The sequence below is a fragment of the Dendrobates tinctorius genome, unplaced genomic scaffold (assembly GCF_039654945.1).
Source record: "Dendrobates tinctorius isolate UK_male_01 unplaced genomic scaffold, ASM3965494v1 ptg000138l, whole genome shotgun sequence".
NCBI lineage: Eukaryota > Metazoa > Chordata > Amphibia > Anura > Dendrobatidae > Dendrobates > Dendrobates tinctorius.
The window spans coordinates 10,142,491-10,154,034 of NW_027361806.1; the positions used below are offsets into that span (position 1 = coordinate 10,142,491).

At 47.0% G+C, this 11,544-nt stretch overlaps 1 protein-coding gene across 3 annotated transcripts in view; it reads left to right on the forward strand.

Moving 5' to 3' along the window:
- Positions 1 to 11,241, forward strand: part of PRKAA2 (protein kinase AMP-activated catalytic subunit alpha 2) — a 50,127-nt gene extending 38,886 nt beyond the window's left edge. For all 3 annotated transcript variants that reach the window (XM_073544552.1, XM_073544551.1, XM_073544553.1), the window contains exon 9: positions 8,659 to 11,241. In XM_073544552.1, the coding sequence (XP_073400653.1) occupies positions 8,659 to 8,894 (236 nt within the window). In that variant the 3' untranslated portion in view covers positions 8,895 to 11,241. The remainder of the gene's footprint in view (positions 1 to 8,658) is intronic.
- The last annotated feature ends 303 nt before the right edge of the window (positions 11,242 to 11,544 follow it).

An 11,544-nucleotide genomic window follows, 5' to 3' on the forward strand; every position in this document is an offset into this window, starting at 1 on the left:
GAACACCGCACTGCACTTGCTCACTAAGCCAGTGCGCGTGTCCTGAGTAAGACAAACTGTGCTCTAAGATACCAATGGAGCGGGACAGCAGCGGTGAAGATGTGTGCTTCAGACCCACAGGACCTGAAGCAGGTGACTGCTGGGGGCGTGGCCTCAACTCCAGAGAGCTAGGAGCTGCAGGAAAACTCCTAGAATGGTAACTATGGGACAAAGTTACCAAGGGGCATAGACAGGGACATAAACCAGATCAGGCCGGGGTCAAAGCACGAGATAGCACGACAATTACCAAAGGGCTAGACAGAACGGATAGTCAGGACGTAGCCAAGAAGTCAGAAACCAGAGAAACACAGTCCAGAATCAACAGGCAAACTCACAACGGGGGACAGAACCGGGTCAGAACCATAGAAGCAGCTAGCAATCAACAGGCACACAGGGGTCACCACACTCGGCCAAAGGCAAAAGTATAACTGACGGGGATTGGAGTTTACCAGGGCTATAAGAAGCTCTCCCTGAACCAAATAGAAGCCACAATAATTAACCCCAGGCGTGCAGGTCAAAGCCTGCACTGGGATCATGACACAGGGCTTCCAGGGCCGACTACTCTCACCTGTAACACCCACAGAGAGGAGGTAACGACAAGCTTAGGAAGCTGAATTCATTGAGGCACGTGGCCAGGCGACTGCATGGTCACAGCCTGGCGTCTCAGAACATCTCCATGGAGCCAGGTGACCAGTGGGACCCAATCCTGGCTTCACCAAACGTATCCATGGTTTCAGTGATGGTCAATGGAGCAGATCTGTATTCGTCTAGCCCGGGCCATCGTCTCCTAAGCTGACATCCTGTAGAATGTCAAATCTGTGTCTATCGTGATGGAGCCATGATGTCCTGGCTGCTGTCCTGTAGAGTGTTCCTGACTGTGGTTTTGTAAAGAGTCTCTGATTCTATTTGCAGAACGATAGAAATCCTTTTTTATACCCACATCTGTGTTTCAGGTTACTATCCACAGGTCAGGGGGGAGGAGGGATGAGTTTAAGGGTACCGTTACACATAGCGATGCTCCAGCGATCCCGACAATGATACGACCTGGTAAGGATCGCTGGTACATCGCTACATGGTCGCTAGTAAGCTGTCACACAGGCAGATCTACTCAATGACGCAGCAACGATACGGCGATCCGTATAACGACCTCGGCGTTCGTTGGGACCTTGTCACACAGCAGCTATTCTGACGACTCAGACCTCCATAAGCGTGAGTTCTGCGTCACCAACGAGGTCGCTCGTCGTTGTTATGGTGTCAAACACAGCGATGCATGCTGGCCAGCGGGACACCAACGATCAAAAAATGGCCTAGGACATTCTAGCACGATCAGCGAGATCGCAGCGGGGGCCGGTCGCCGCCATGTGTCACACGTAGCGAGATCTCTGACGAGGTCGCTGTTGCGTCACAAAACCTGTGACGTTTCAGCGATCTCGCTAATGATCTCGCTATGTGTGAAGTACCCTGTCACAGGGTCCTTCTCTGGTATCACACAATCAACAGAGCAAGCGAAGAGTGAACAATTCCAAGACCTTTATTCAGGCAAAAATACGAAAAGGTCCATATTCAGTCCACCACACAAAGGATAAGATAGTCCAGAATAAGAATGCAGTCCAGTATCAGGATAAAATGTCCAGGGAAACGAGATTCCAAATTCTCTAGCACCAGAGGATAAAATGGGTCCTTCTCTCTCTGAAGTGCTGTCTGTACACGATCCTGTCCACACCGGAACTGACTTGTCCAGCTGCTGTTCTCCCCACCCCCTTCCTTGTCCAGGGGTAGTCAAAACAAGTTGGGGCGGTTTCCAGCCTCCCAGAGGAGAACAAAGGGCCTTAGGGATTAATGCACTACAGGGGGTCATCAAGAGACAGATACAGTGAGGCTGTAGACTTACAATGTAATAAGAAAAACACTATGAAAATAACTGAAATAGAAAAATAGGAATATACAAAAAATGATATCCACATAACATATCACACCATCACAACCTCTCCCCCCCATAATAAGTGAGCACGCCATGAGGTCTACACAGACCTCAGGCCTGCTCACTTTAGTCAACATTGCTCAGTTATTTATAATTCCTTGTACAGTGGCAGGGGTAGGTCGGCCTGGGGAGCCTATGGTTCGTCTTGTCGAGACAGTCCATCGGCGTTCTGGTGTTGGCTTCCCCGCTTGTATTGGATGGAGAAGCTGTAGGGTTGTAAGGACAAGCTCCACCGCAGCAATCTTCCATTGTCCCCTGATACGCGATTCAGCCATGTGAGGGGGTTGTGGTCTGTAACATTTGTAAAGTCTCTGCCATACAAGTATGGCTGCAATTTTTTTAGCGCCCATACGATGGCAAGGCACTCCTTTTCAATAGTGACATAGGCAACTTCCCGATCCAGTAGTTTCCGACTGGCAAAAGCAACAGGATGTTCTTCTCCGGCGGCGTTCACTTGGCTAAATACTACCCCAATCCCAAAGGTGGATGCATCTGTCTGCACGAGGAACCTGCTTTTATAATCGGGGGCAGCCAAGACAGGAGCAGTGACGAGGGCAGTCTTTAACGCTGAAAAGGCATCCTCGCATGCCGTCGTCCACGTCACATTCCTAGGCATGTTCTTGCGGGTCAGGTTGGTTAGGGGCTTGGCCAAGGTGCTGACGTTAGAAACAAATTTGCGATAGTAACCCGCAGTTCCTAAAAATGCAAGTACCTGCTTTTTAGTCTGGGGCCTACACCAGTTGCTAATGGCTTCCACCTTGGCAGGCTCAGGCCTCAGTGTCCCACCCCCTACTCTATGCCCAAGGTACTGCACCTCAGCCATCCCTATTTGGCACTTATCAGGACGAATGGTCAGTCCTGCAGTAAGGATACAGTCCAGCACTATGCCCAAGTGTTTAAGATGTTCCTCCCAGGTTGTGCTAAAAATGGCGATGTCGTCTAAGTAAGCACAGGCAAAGTCCTGACATTGTTGTAACAGTCGATCCACCAGTCTCTGGAAAGTAGCAGGGGCAGTTTTCATCCCAAAGGGCATTCCCAGGAACTCATAAAGCCCAAATGGAGTAATGAAGGCTGAGCGCTCCCGAGCGTCCTCCGTTAGGGGTATCTGCCAGTACCCCTTGCTCAAGTCTAACGTGGTCGCAAATTGGGCACTGGCCAGACGATCCAATAGATCATGAATCCTGGGCATGGGATAAGCATCACTCTTGGTGGCATCATTTAGTCGTCTGTAATCAACACAGAATCGTGTTGTACCATCCTTCTTGGGGACCAGGACGACAGGAGAGGCCCAAGAACTGTAAGATGGCTGAATAACTCCCAGTTGTTTCATCTCCTCCAGTTCGTTCTTTATCATGCCTTGAACAGCCTCTGGAACCCGGTAGGCAGCCTGCTGGATGGTGCGTTGTCCGGGGGTTTCCACATGGTGGCTGGTGAGAGTAGTCTTCCCCGGCTTTGAGGAGAAAGCAGCAGCCCTCGGCCTTAGTACGGCGACAATATCGTCCTTTTGTATATCCGATAAATGGGAGCCTAGGGGCACTTGTTCCAGTGATCCTCCTGCTTGGGCAACCTGGAGGAGATCTGGGAGATACTCGTCGTCGGCGGTATCACTAGGGGGGTGGCAGACAGCTAGAACAGGCAGAGATCGGTCGTGGTAGTCTTTCAGCATGTTAATATGGACGGTTTTCTGTCGTCGACCGCTAGAGTCCAGGGCAATAACATAGTGTCATTAATTTTCTTGACAACCTGATAAGGGCCTTCCCACACTGCTTGAAGCTTGTTGGCAGGGGAAGCAGTAATCATGAGCACTTGCTGTCCTTCCATAAATTCCCGGTTCCTGGCATTACGGTCATACCAGGCTTTTTGTCTGGACTGGGCCATTCGCTGATGTTCTTTAGCGAAGGTAGCTAGCTGGGCGAGACGGTCTCAGAGCTCTAGAATATAGGGAACGATGGGCATTCCGGTATCTGAGATGTCTCCCTCCAAATGTTCTTTCAGAAGAGGAAGGCCCACGGACCTTCCGGCTAAACAGTAGTTCGAAGGGAGAGAACCCTGTGGACTCTTGAGGAACCTCCCGAAAGGCGAAGAGATGTGGCAGGTACTTTTCCCAGTCTTTTTCAATGTCAACAAAAGCCCTCAGCATATTTTTTAGGGTTCCATTAAAGCGTTCACATAGTCCGTTGGTCTGCGGGTGGTATGGGGTGGTGCGAATGGCTCGAACACCACAGGTATGCCATAGGGACTGGACCAGATCTGACATGAACTGAGTGCCTTGATCCAACAATATTTCACTAGGAAACCCTACCCGGGTAAAGGTGGTAACAAGGGCCTTGGCTACCTTTACTGCGTAATACTGGACAGGGCCACAGCTTCAGGATACCTAGTGGCATAATCCACCACGGTCAGGATATATTTTTTCCCCGATCTGCTGGGGTGGGCCAGAGGACCTATGATGTCGACGGCTACACGTTGAAATGGTTCCTCAATTATGGGCAGGGATTGCAGGGGTACCTTATGTCGAGCTCCTGGATGCCGCATTCGCAGGCACACATCGCAGGTGCGGCAATAATGGGCTACCGACTGCGAGACGCCCGGCCAGTAAAAACTTTGGGTGAGTCTCTTTTCAGTCCTTTTTCTCCCTTGATGCCCAGCCAAGGGGATGTCGTGGGCCAGTTGAAGTAGCTGTGCCCTGTACTTCTGAGGGACAATGAGTTGCCTGGTTGTTGCGTCAGGGTTGCCCTGGTCACTGCCCTTTGTTACACGATAATACAGTCCGTTTTCTCGAGTGAAGCCATCCCCATTATCTCCCATGTGCCCAGTTTGTGCCTTTCGCCTAAGGGCTGCTAAGGTAGTGTCACCCTCTATTTCTCTCCTAAACTCCTCTCTGTCCTAAGACTCTCCCAATGTAGTAGCAGCAAAAGTATTGCTTACCGACTCTGATGCGGTTCGTGGTGGTTGCTCCCCGGTGGGGTCCGGATGACGTAGTGCTTGAAGGGCCTGTAGTCGGGTGACTGCTCCCACAAATTGGCACTGTAACTCCCCAATGTCGTTCCCAAGGAGGATATCTGCAGGAAGTCCTCCCATAACTCCAATCCAACACAGTTTTTCTCCACAACCATAATCCAAACGCACAGAAGCACGGTGTATATATTTGCAGGCACCCCCCGCAAGGACAATGGGAATTCCCGGACCCTGGTAAATTGCCTCGGGTCGAACCACACGGGGGTCAGCGATAGTCAAGAATGCCCCCGTGTCTCTAAATCCTGACACTTTGTATCCATCAATAAAGACATCCTGCAGGTGGCGTTGCCGTTGCTCTGAGTAGCTAAAGGACAGAGGCCAGAGTCCGTACACTCCAGGAGGGGTATCTATGGTGCCGTGGTCGGTGGTCCACTCTGCTGGGGGTGGTGGAAGCTCTTCCTCAGGTGTGGTGGAGTGTACAAGATGCACTGGATGAGGTGGGGCTGCGTGGGGCTCCCTCAGAATCCTGGAGGGACAGCCAGACTGCAAATGTCCAGGTTGCCCACACCCATAACACCTCCTCTCTGTGATACCCCAAGGTCGTGGTCGAAACTGTTGGGGCCTAGGATTGTGAGGCGTGATTGTCATCGGCTTGCGACTAGGTGGAAGGGCAGATATAATTGGAGGGGGACGGGGTGCGGGAGCAGGCCGTGGTTCATTGTCCAGAAGCCTCCTCCATGGCACCCGGATAGTAAGGGCTTCATCGGCCAGGGCTGCAGCTCTATCCAAGGTACACGGCGTGCGCTCCCGGACCCATTCCCGTACCTCTGCAGGGCACTTGGCAAGAAATTGTTCTATAAGGAACGCCTGTATAACATCTTCCACAGTAAAGGCGTTTTCTGCTTCCAGCCATCTCAGACATGCCTCGGACATCTTATGTGCATACATCCTAAACGATCCCCCCGTGGTGCATGGGAGGTCTCGGAACTTGGCCCTATGCGAGTCAGGGGTGATAGCATGGTAATCCAGGATAGTCCGCTTTACAATGTTATAATCCCGGTTCCGCAATGCATCAATGGTTCGGTAAGCCTCCGCCATGCTTCTGTTCAGGAGCCCCACTAACAAATGCATCCAGCTAGAGTGGGGCACCTCCATCACAGCACACTGCTGCTCAAAGTCTTTGAAGAACCCCTCCACATCTCCAGAAGCCTCATCAAATGGCTTAAACTCTGTCCGGGTGATCCGTACAGGCTCCCGGATTGTTGGGGTTACACTCCACTTTGCGTTACTCCCTTTTCAAGCTCCATTGCTTCCTGTCTCCGCTGTGCCTGGCGGGCAGCCTCCTCCTTGTACTCCTGAGAGACGCCGAGGCCCAGAACCTCCATCTCTTCTTCGTACCACACCAACCACTGGCTTTTCTGGAAGGGGATCCCTGTCTCCAGTGCTCGTCCTTCAGACATCTGGGAGGAGGTGGCCGGGCTAGCGCCCACCAGTAGATCGATTAAGGCCTCTTTAGTCAGTCCCTGGTAGTTCAGGCCCAGGTCTCTGGCTCTCTCCTGTAAACTGCATACAGTCCAATTTCTGTACTCACTCTGTGGGTGGTTCTCCATTGGGTTATGCTCTGTTGATCCCACTGCTGCCACCAGTTGTCACGGGGTCCTTCTCTGGTATCACACAATCAACAGAGCAAGCGAAGAGTGAACAATTCCAAGACCTTTATTCAGGCAAAAATACGAAAAGGTCCATATTCAGTCCACTACACAAAGGATAAGATAGTCCAGAATAAGAATGCAGTCCAGTAACAGGTTAAAATGTCCAGGGAAACGAGATTCCAAAACTCTAGCACCAGAGGATAACATGGGTCCTTCTCTCTCTGAAGTGCTGTCTGTACACGATCCTGTCCACACCGGAACTGACTTGTCCAGCTGCTGTTCTAGCCACCACCTTCCTTGTCCAAGGGTAGTCAAAACAAGTTGGGGCGGTTTCCAGGCCTCCCAGAGGAGAACAAAGGGCCTTAGGGATTAATGCACTACAGGGGGTCATCAAGAGACAGATACAGTGAGGCTGTAGACTTACAATGTAATAAGAAAAACACTATGAAAATAACTGAAATAGAAAAATAGGAATATACAAAAAATGATCTCTACATAACATATCACACCATCACATACCCCTTACTCTTATTGTTTGAGTATATAATCACTTTGCATAGTTTTTCCTTCTCTGTCTTACAAGTCAACAAGCCAAAGTGTCCAACACAATGGTCAATCAACATATTATCAAACATCGATTGCAAATCAGGGATGCAGGGTCATTGAACAAAGATAGCAGATAATAAGCTGTAGAAGATGATATAAGAGGCACACAAAAGGTATACAAAAATATCAAGAATCAAAATGTTAAGACTCATAAGTCTATGGTTCTTGACCAACCGAAAATAGACCTCTGAATAATTAAGATTAAATGCTGTGTTGTCAAATCTTCTATCTCTATAATGTACAGTTAAGTCATAGTTGGGTTGGCTTCAAGAAAAGACAACAAAAAAGCTCAAAAAATTCTCCCCATTAAAAATGATTTCTATCATAGAATGTAAAGATAAAGTACATATAATTGGTATTGTCGCGTCCCTAACTATACCATAATGGTTATCAATCACACGGATCAGACCATGTTTCTGCACGGTCAGACACATCCATTACACAATACACAGTAGGGGCATATTTATAAGTTTATTTCAGGACAGGAACATTTTATTTAAACACATCCAATTGTGGAAATTATTATTCAAAGATCTATTGATTAAAATGAACTTTTATTTGTGGGAAAACCACTTTAGCACAAGGCAGTAAAGTACATATCGTAGCAGAAGACTTGAATCACCAACGTTTCGGTTCACCCTGGAACGTTTTCACTATAGTGTTATAATGTTTTTATCTCCTGTCCTATCGAACTGCCAGAACACTGACAGGTATGGCTTCTATATCTTATGTTATTAAACCTGCATAGTAAACGCAACGAAAGAAAGACAATGCCACAAAAGGTACCAATACCACACAAATTGAAAAATAAATTGTTATGGTTCTCAGAGTATAGAAACACTAAAATGTAGTTATTTTTTGTTCTGCAAAAGTATATACCGTACATTTGTTATTGCTATAGTGGTGCTGACCCACAAAATAAAAGGTAACACATCATGCTACAAAAAATAAATCTAAAATGTGCAAAAAAAATGGCTGAACTGCTGTTTTTTTTTTTTATTCCTTCCCGTAAAGAAATGGTAAAAGTTGATTAATAAATCATATGTATGGTAGCACTGAAAATGACGTTCTACTCATTGAAACCAGCATGGAAGAACAATGTAATTTACTACTTATTAAATATTGTCTCTGCTTTTATCAGAGGTGGCCGGTTTCCCAGGCTAAAACCGTGTGCTTGTAAGATCCGGCCAGCTTCAGTTCCCATGCTTGTGCTTACTGCATCAGTTCAGACTGGCGGCACTACCGTGCTAATGGTCCAGACTGTCAATCATCAGGAGCTCACCGCCACCTGGCATACAGGAAGACGTGACGCGGGCGAGTGGTTCACTCCTGAAGAAAGAAGATTAGAAGTCATCTTTATGGATAGAATAATTTTATTTTTCCTCTCTAATAAACTTATTATTTGTGGCTTTTGTTTTGCAGATGAAGTCATGGAGCACAAGTCCGGCTCCTCTACGCCTCAACGTTCTTGTTCTGCCGCCGGCCTGCACCGACCACGACTCAGCATAGATTCTGCAAGCGCCGAATGCCCTTCCCAAAGTGGATCCATGTACGGGTCCTTCTCTGGCTCGTTCTCTCTGGCAAGCCCACGGTTAGGTAGCCACACCATGGATTTCTTTGAAATGTGTGCCAGCCTAATTACCACATTAGCTCGCTAACAGGCACCGTCACAACATACACAGCTCTCTTTCGTTCTATGGCAGCCATTACAGTCATTTTCAAGTTGCATCCCAGATGTAGGTTTTTGTTGTTTTTTAAATTAAAGGGATTCTCCACCTAGATTTTAATTTAGGAAAAATCTGAATATTAGTGGGCAAAATAGAAAATTATATGATAAAACTGCTGCTTTTTTCCTTTTAGTAGTATAGTGCCAACTTAACTATGAACTGAGGCATTTCAGACAGGCTGGTTGCAATGGATGACATCATAGGTCAGCCTAAAGCCAGTTCCACGCTTCCGACATTTAGAGTCCGAGTACTGACTGCCATATCTGAACTCTGCACTGTTCTTCTGACCCAAAGTCAGCCATATATAAGGCTGCCGAGTTTGGATCAGGAGACCCAAGGCGGATTCCTGCATCACTGTACATACTAAAACCGTGGATGTTGAAAGTGTGAAACTGGCCCAAGAGACGTAAAAAGGCATGAAGGGTTTACCTACACTAGACCTTTCTGACACCAGGTAAAGCCCAACAACACATTGGGGGGCTCAGTTAGTACTTAGGGTCTCTTCGATACCTATTGACAGATACAACCATAGGCTTCTGAGACAACAACCAGTCTGTCCTCCATGTTATGGACTTACTGAGCTGAGGACAGTAAAGAGACACTTGGCAGTACTCGAACCATAGTTGCCTATCACTCTCAGGACCACATGAAAGGGGTTGTCCGGGATGTTAACATTAATGGCCTATCCTTAGGATAGGTCATCAATGTCCGATTGGTGGGATTGCAACATCTGCATCTCCGCCGATCAGCTGTTCCCAGTGCCGGAGGCGGTTGGAACTGCTCAGTTGTGGAGCTTCACAGCACAGCTCAGTCAACTGTATAGTGGCCATGGCCGGGTATTGCAATCCGCCCCCTATTCAAATCAATAGGGGATGGAGATTCAGTACCCAGCCGTGGCCACTATTCCAGGGATTGAGCTGTGCTGTGCAGCTTCTCAACTGAGCAGTTTCAACTGCCGACGATACCGGGCGCAACTAATCGTTGGCATGTGTCGCACCCCCACCAGATCAGACATTGATTATCCTGAGGAGAGGCCATCAGTGTTAAAGTTCTGGATAACCCCTTTTATGTATATTTTGCTAAGGCCAGGGTCACACTTGCGAGTGCAATGCGAGAAATGCGAGTCTCTCACCTCAATACCCAGCACTGCCGCCAGCACTCGTGATCGGAGTATGTGGCTGCATGTTTTTCTATGCAGCTGAACGGTTCGAACCGCCGGCGGCAGTGCCTGGTATTGAGGCGAGTTTCACGCATTGCACTCACAAGTGTGACCTCGGCCTAAGTTAAAGGATTTGTACATAGAAAAGAATGTCTGCATTCTTCCCAAAACATGGCCTCATCCTTGCACAGGTTTTGTGATCAACCCCCTTCACTTAGGTTTAGTTGAGCTGCAGTACAAGCAACAGACAGATAGGAGCGCTGTATCTTTAAGACAACAGCCATTATTTCCTAACCCTGTAAAACCCAATTAAATCTAGATAGAAAAATCCTTTCAATAAAAAAATACATATCAGTTTGCATTTCTGATTTATCTTCGAGCCAATTGTACATTTGCTTAAAAAAATAAAAAACCTTTGTTTTTAAAGAAAAAAAAATAATTTTTTAGATGTTGTATAATTTAACTCAGGCAATGTGTAGAGTGCGAAAAATCAGCACCGAAACACCACAAACCCCAAACAGCTGCTGCTTGTGATAATATACCTAACAAAGATTAGTTCACTTTTTGTTTTTTTAGGATCTAAGCCTATTAGATAGAAGGTGCACTGATTCTATTTATTACTAGAGTTGGAAAATTGTATTTATTTTTGTTATACTATAGTCAGATTATGAATAGCCGCCTCTTATTTTTCTGTGTGCGCCAACACAAAAGGCAGAAGTGAAACTTTGAAGAATTGTAAACAAAGTTAGAATTTTTTTTTTAAAAAATTTTATTAGAATTTTAGATGATCATGTAAATGAGGAACAAATTGAAAAAAAAATTTTTTTTTTGCCTCTATAGAAATGAATATTGATGGTGCTGCTCTGCTGTGTGTACCGGTCTCTTGTCCGCTGTCTTCTGTACCTGCTGCCTTAAATGTCTTTTTGAGCTCCCTCCTATTTCTTACATAGGCCCCATCAAACCAGCCACCAAATGTCATCTATTCCTCACCCAGCCAATGGGGGGGGGGGATCACTGAGGAGCATGCAGCATTTTCTACCAGCCAAAACCCTCCCTTCCTGTGGCTCCTCGGGGGGAGGTCATTACGTAGATGCAGCTTCCCATGACTGTCTCATTGATCACCACCCTATAAAATGAATACCTATAAGCTGACCATGAAGAGCTTGATTTTCATATCACAGTATTAGAAGCATGATATTAAAAACATTATTTTTCAACTATTTGGAAAATTATCTGAAAAATAATAAAAAAAAAGAACCCACAGTGTTATGCTAAAGGAAAATCATCCCCTAGGGAAAATTAAAGCATAGAAGATAAAAGGATAATCACCTGTGGATGCATCCTCTGGACCCCTCAACAATCCCGAGAACAACGGTCCAGAAGTCCCTTTGCTGTGTGAAGGAACTTTACTGATCATGTGCG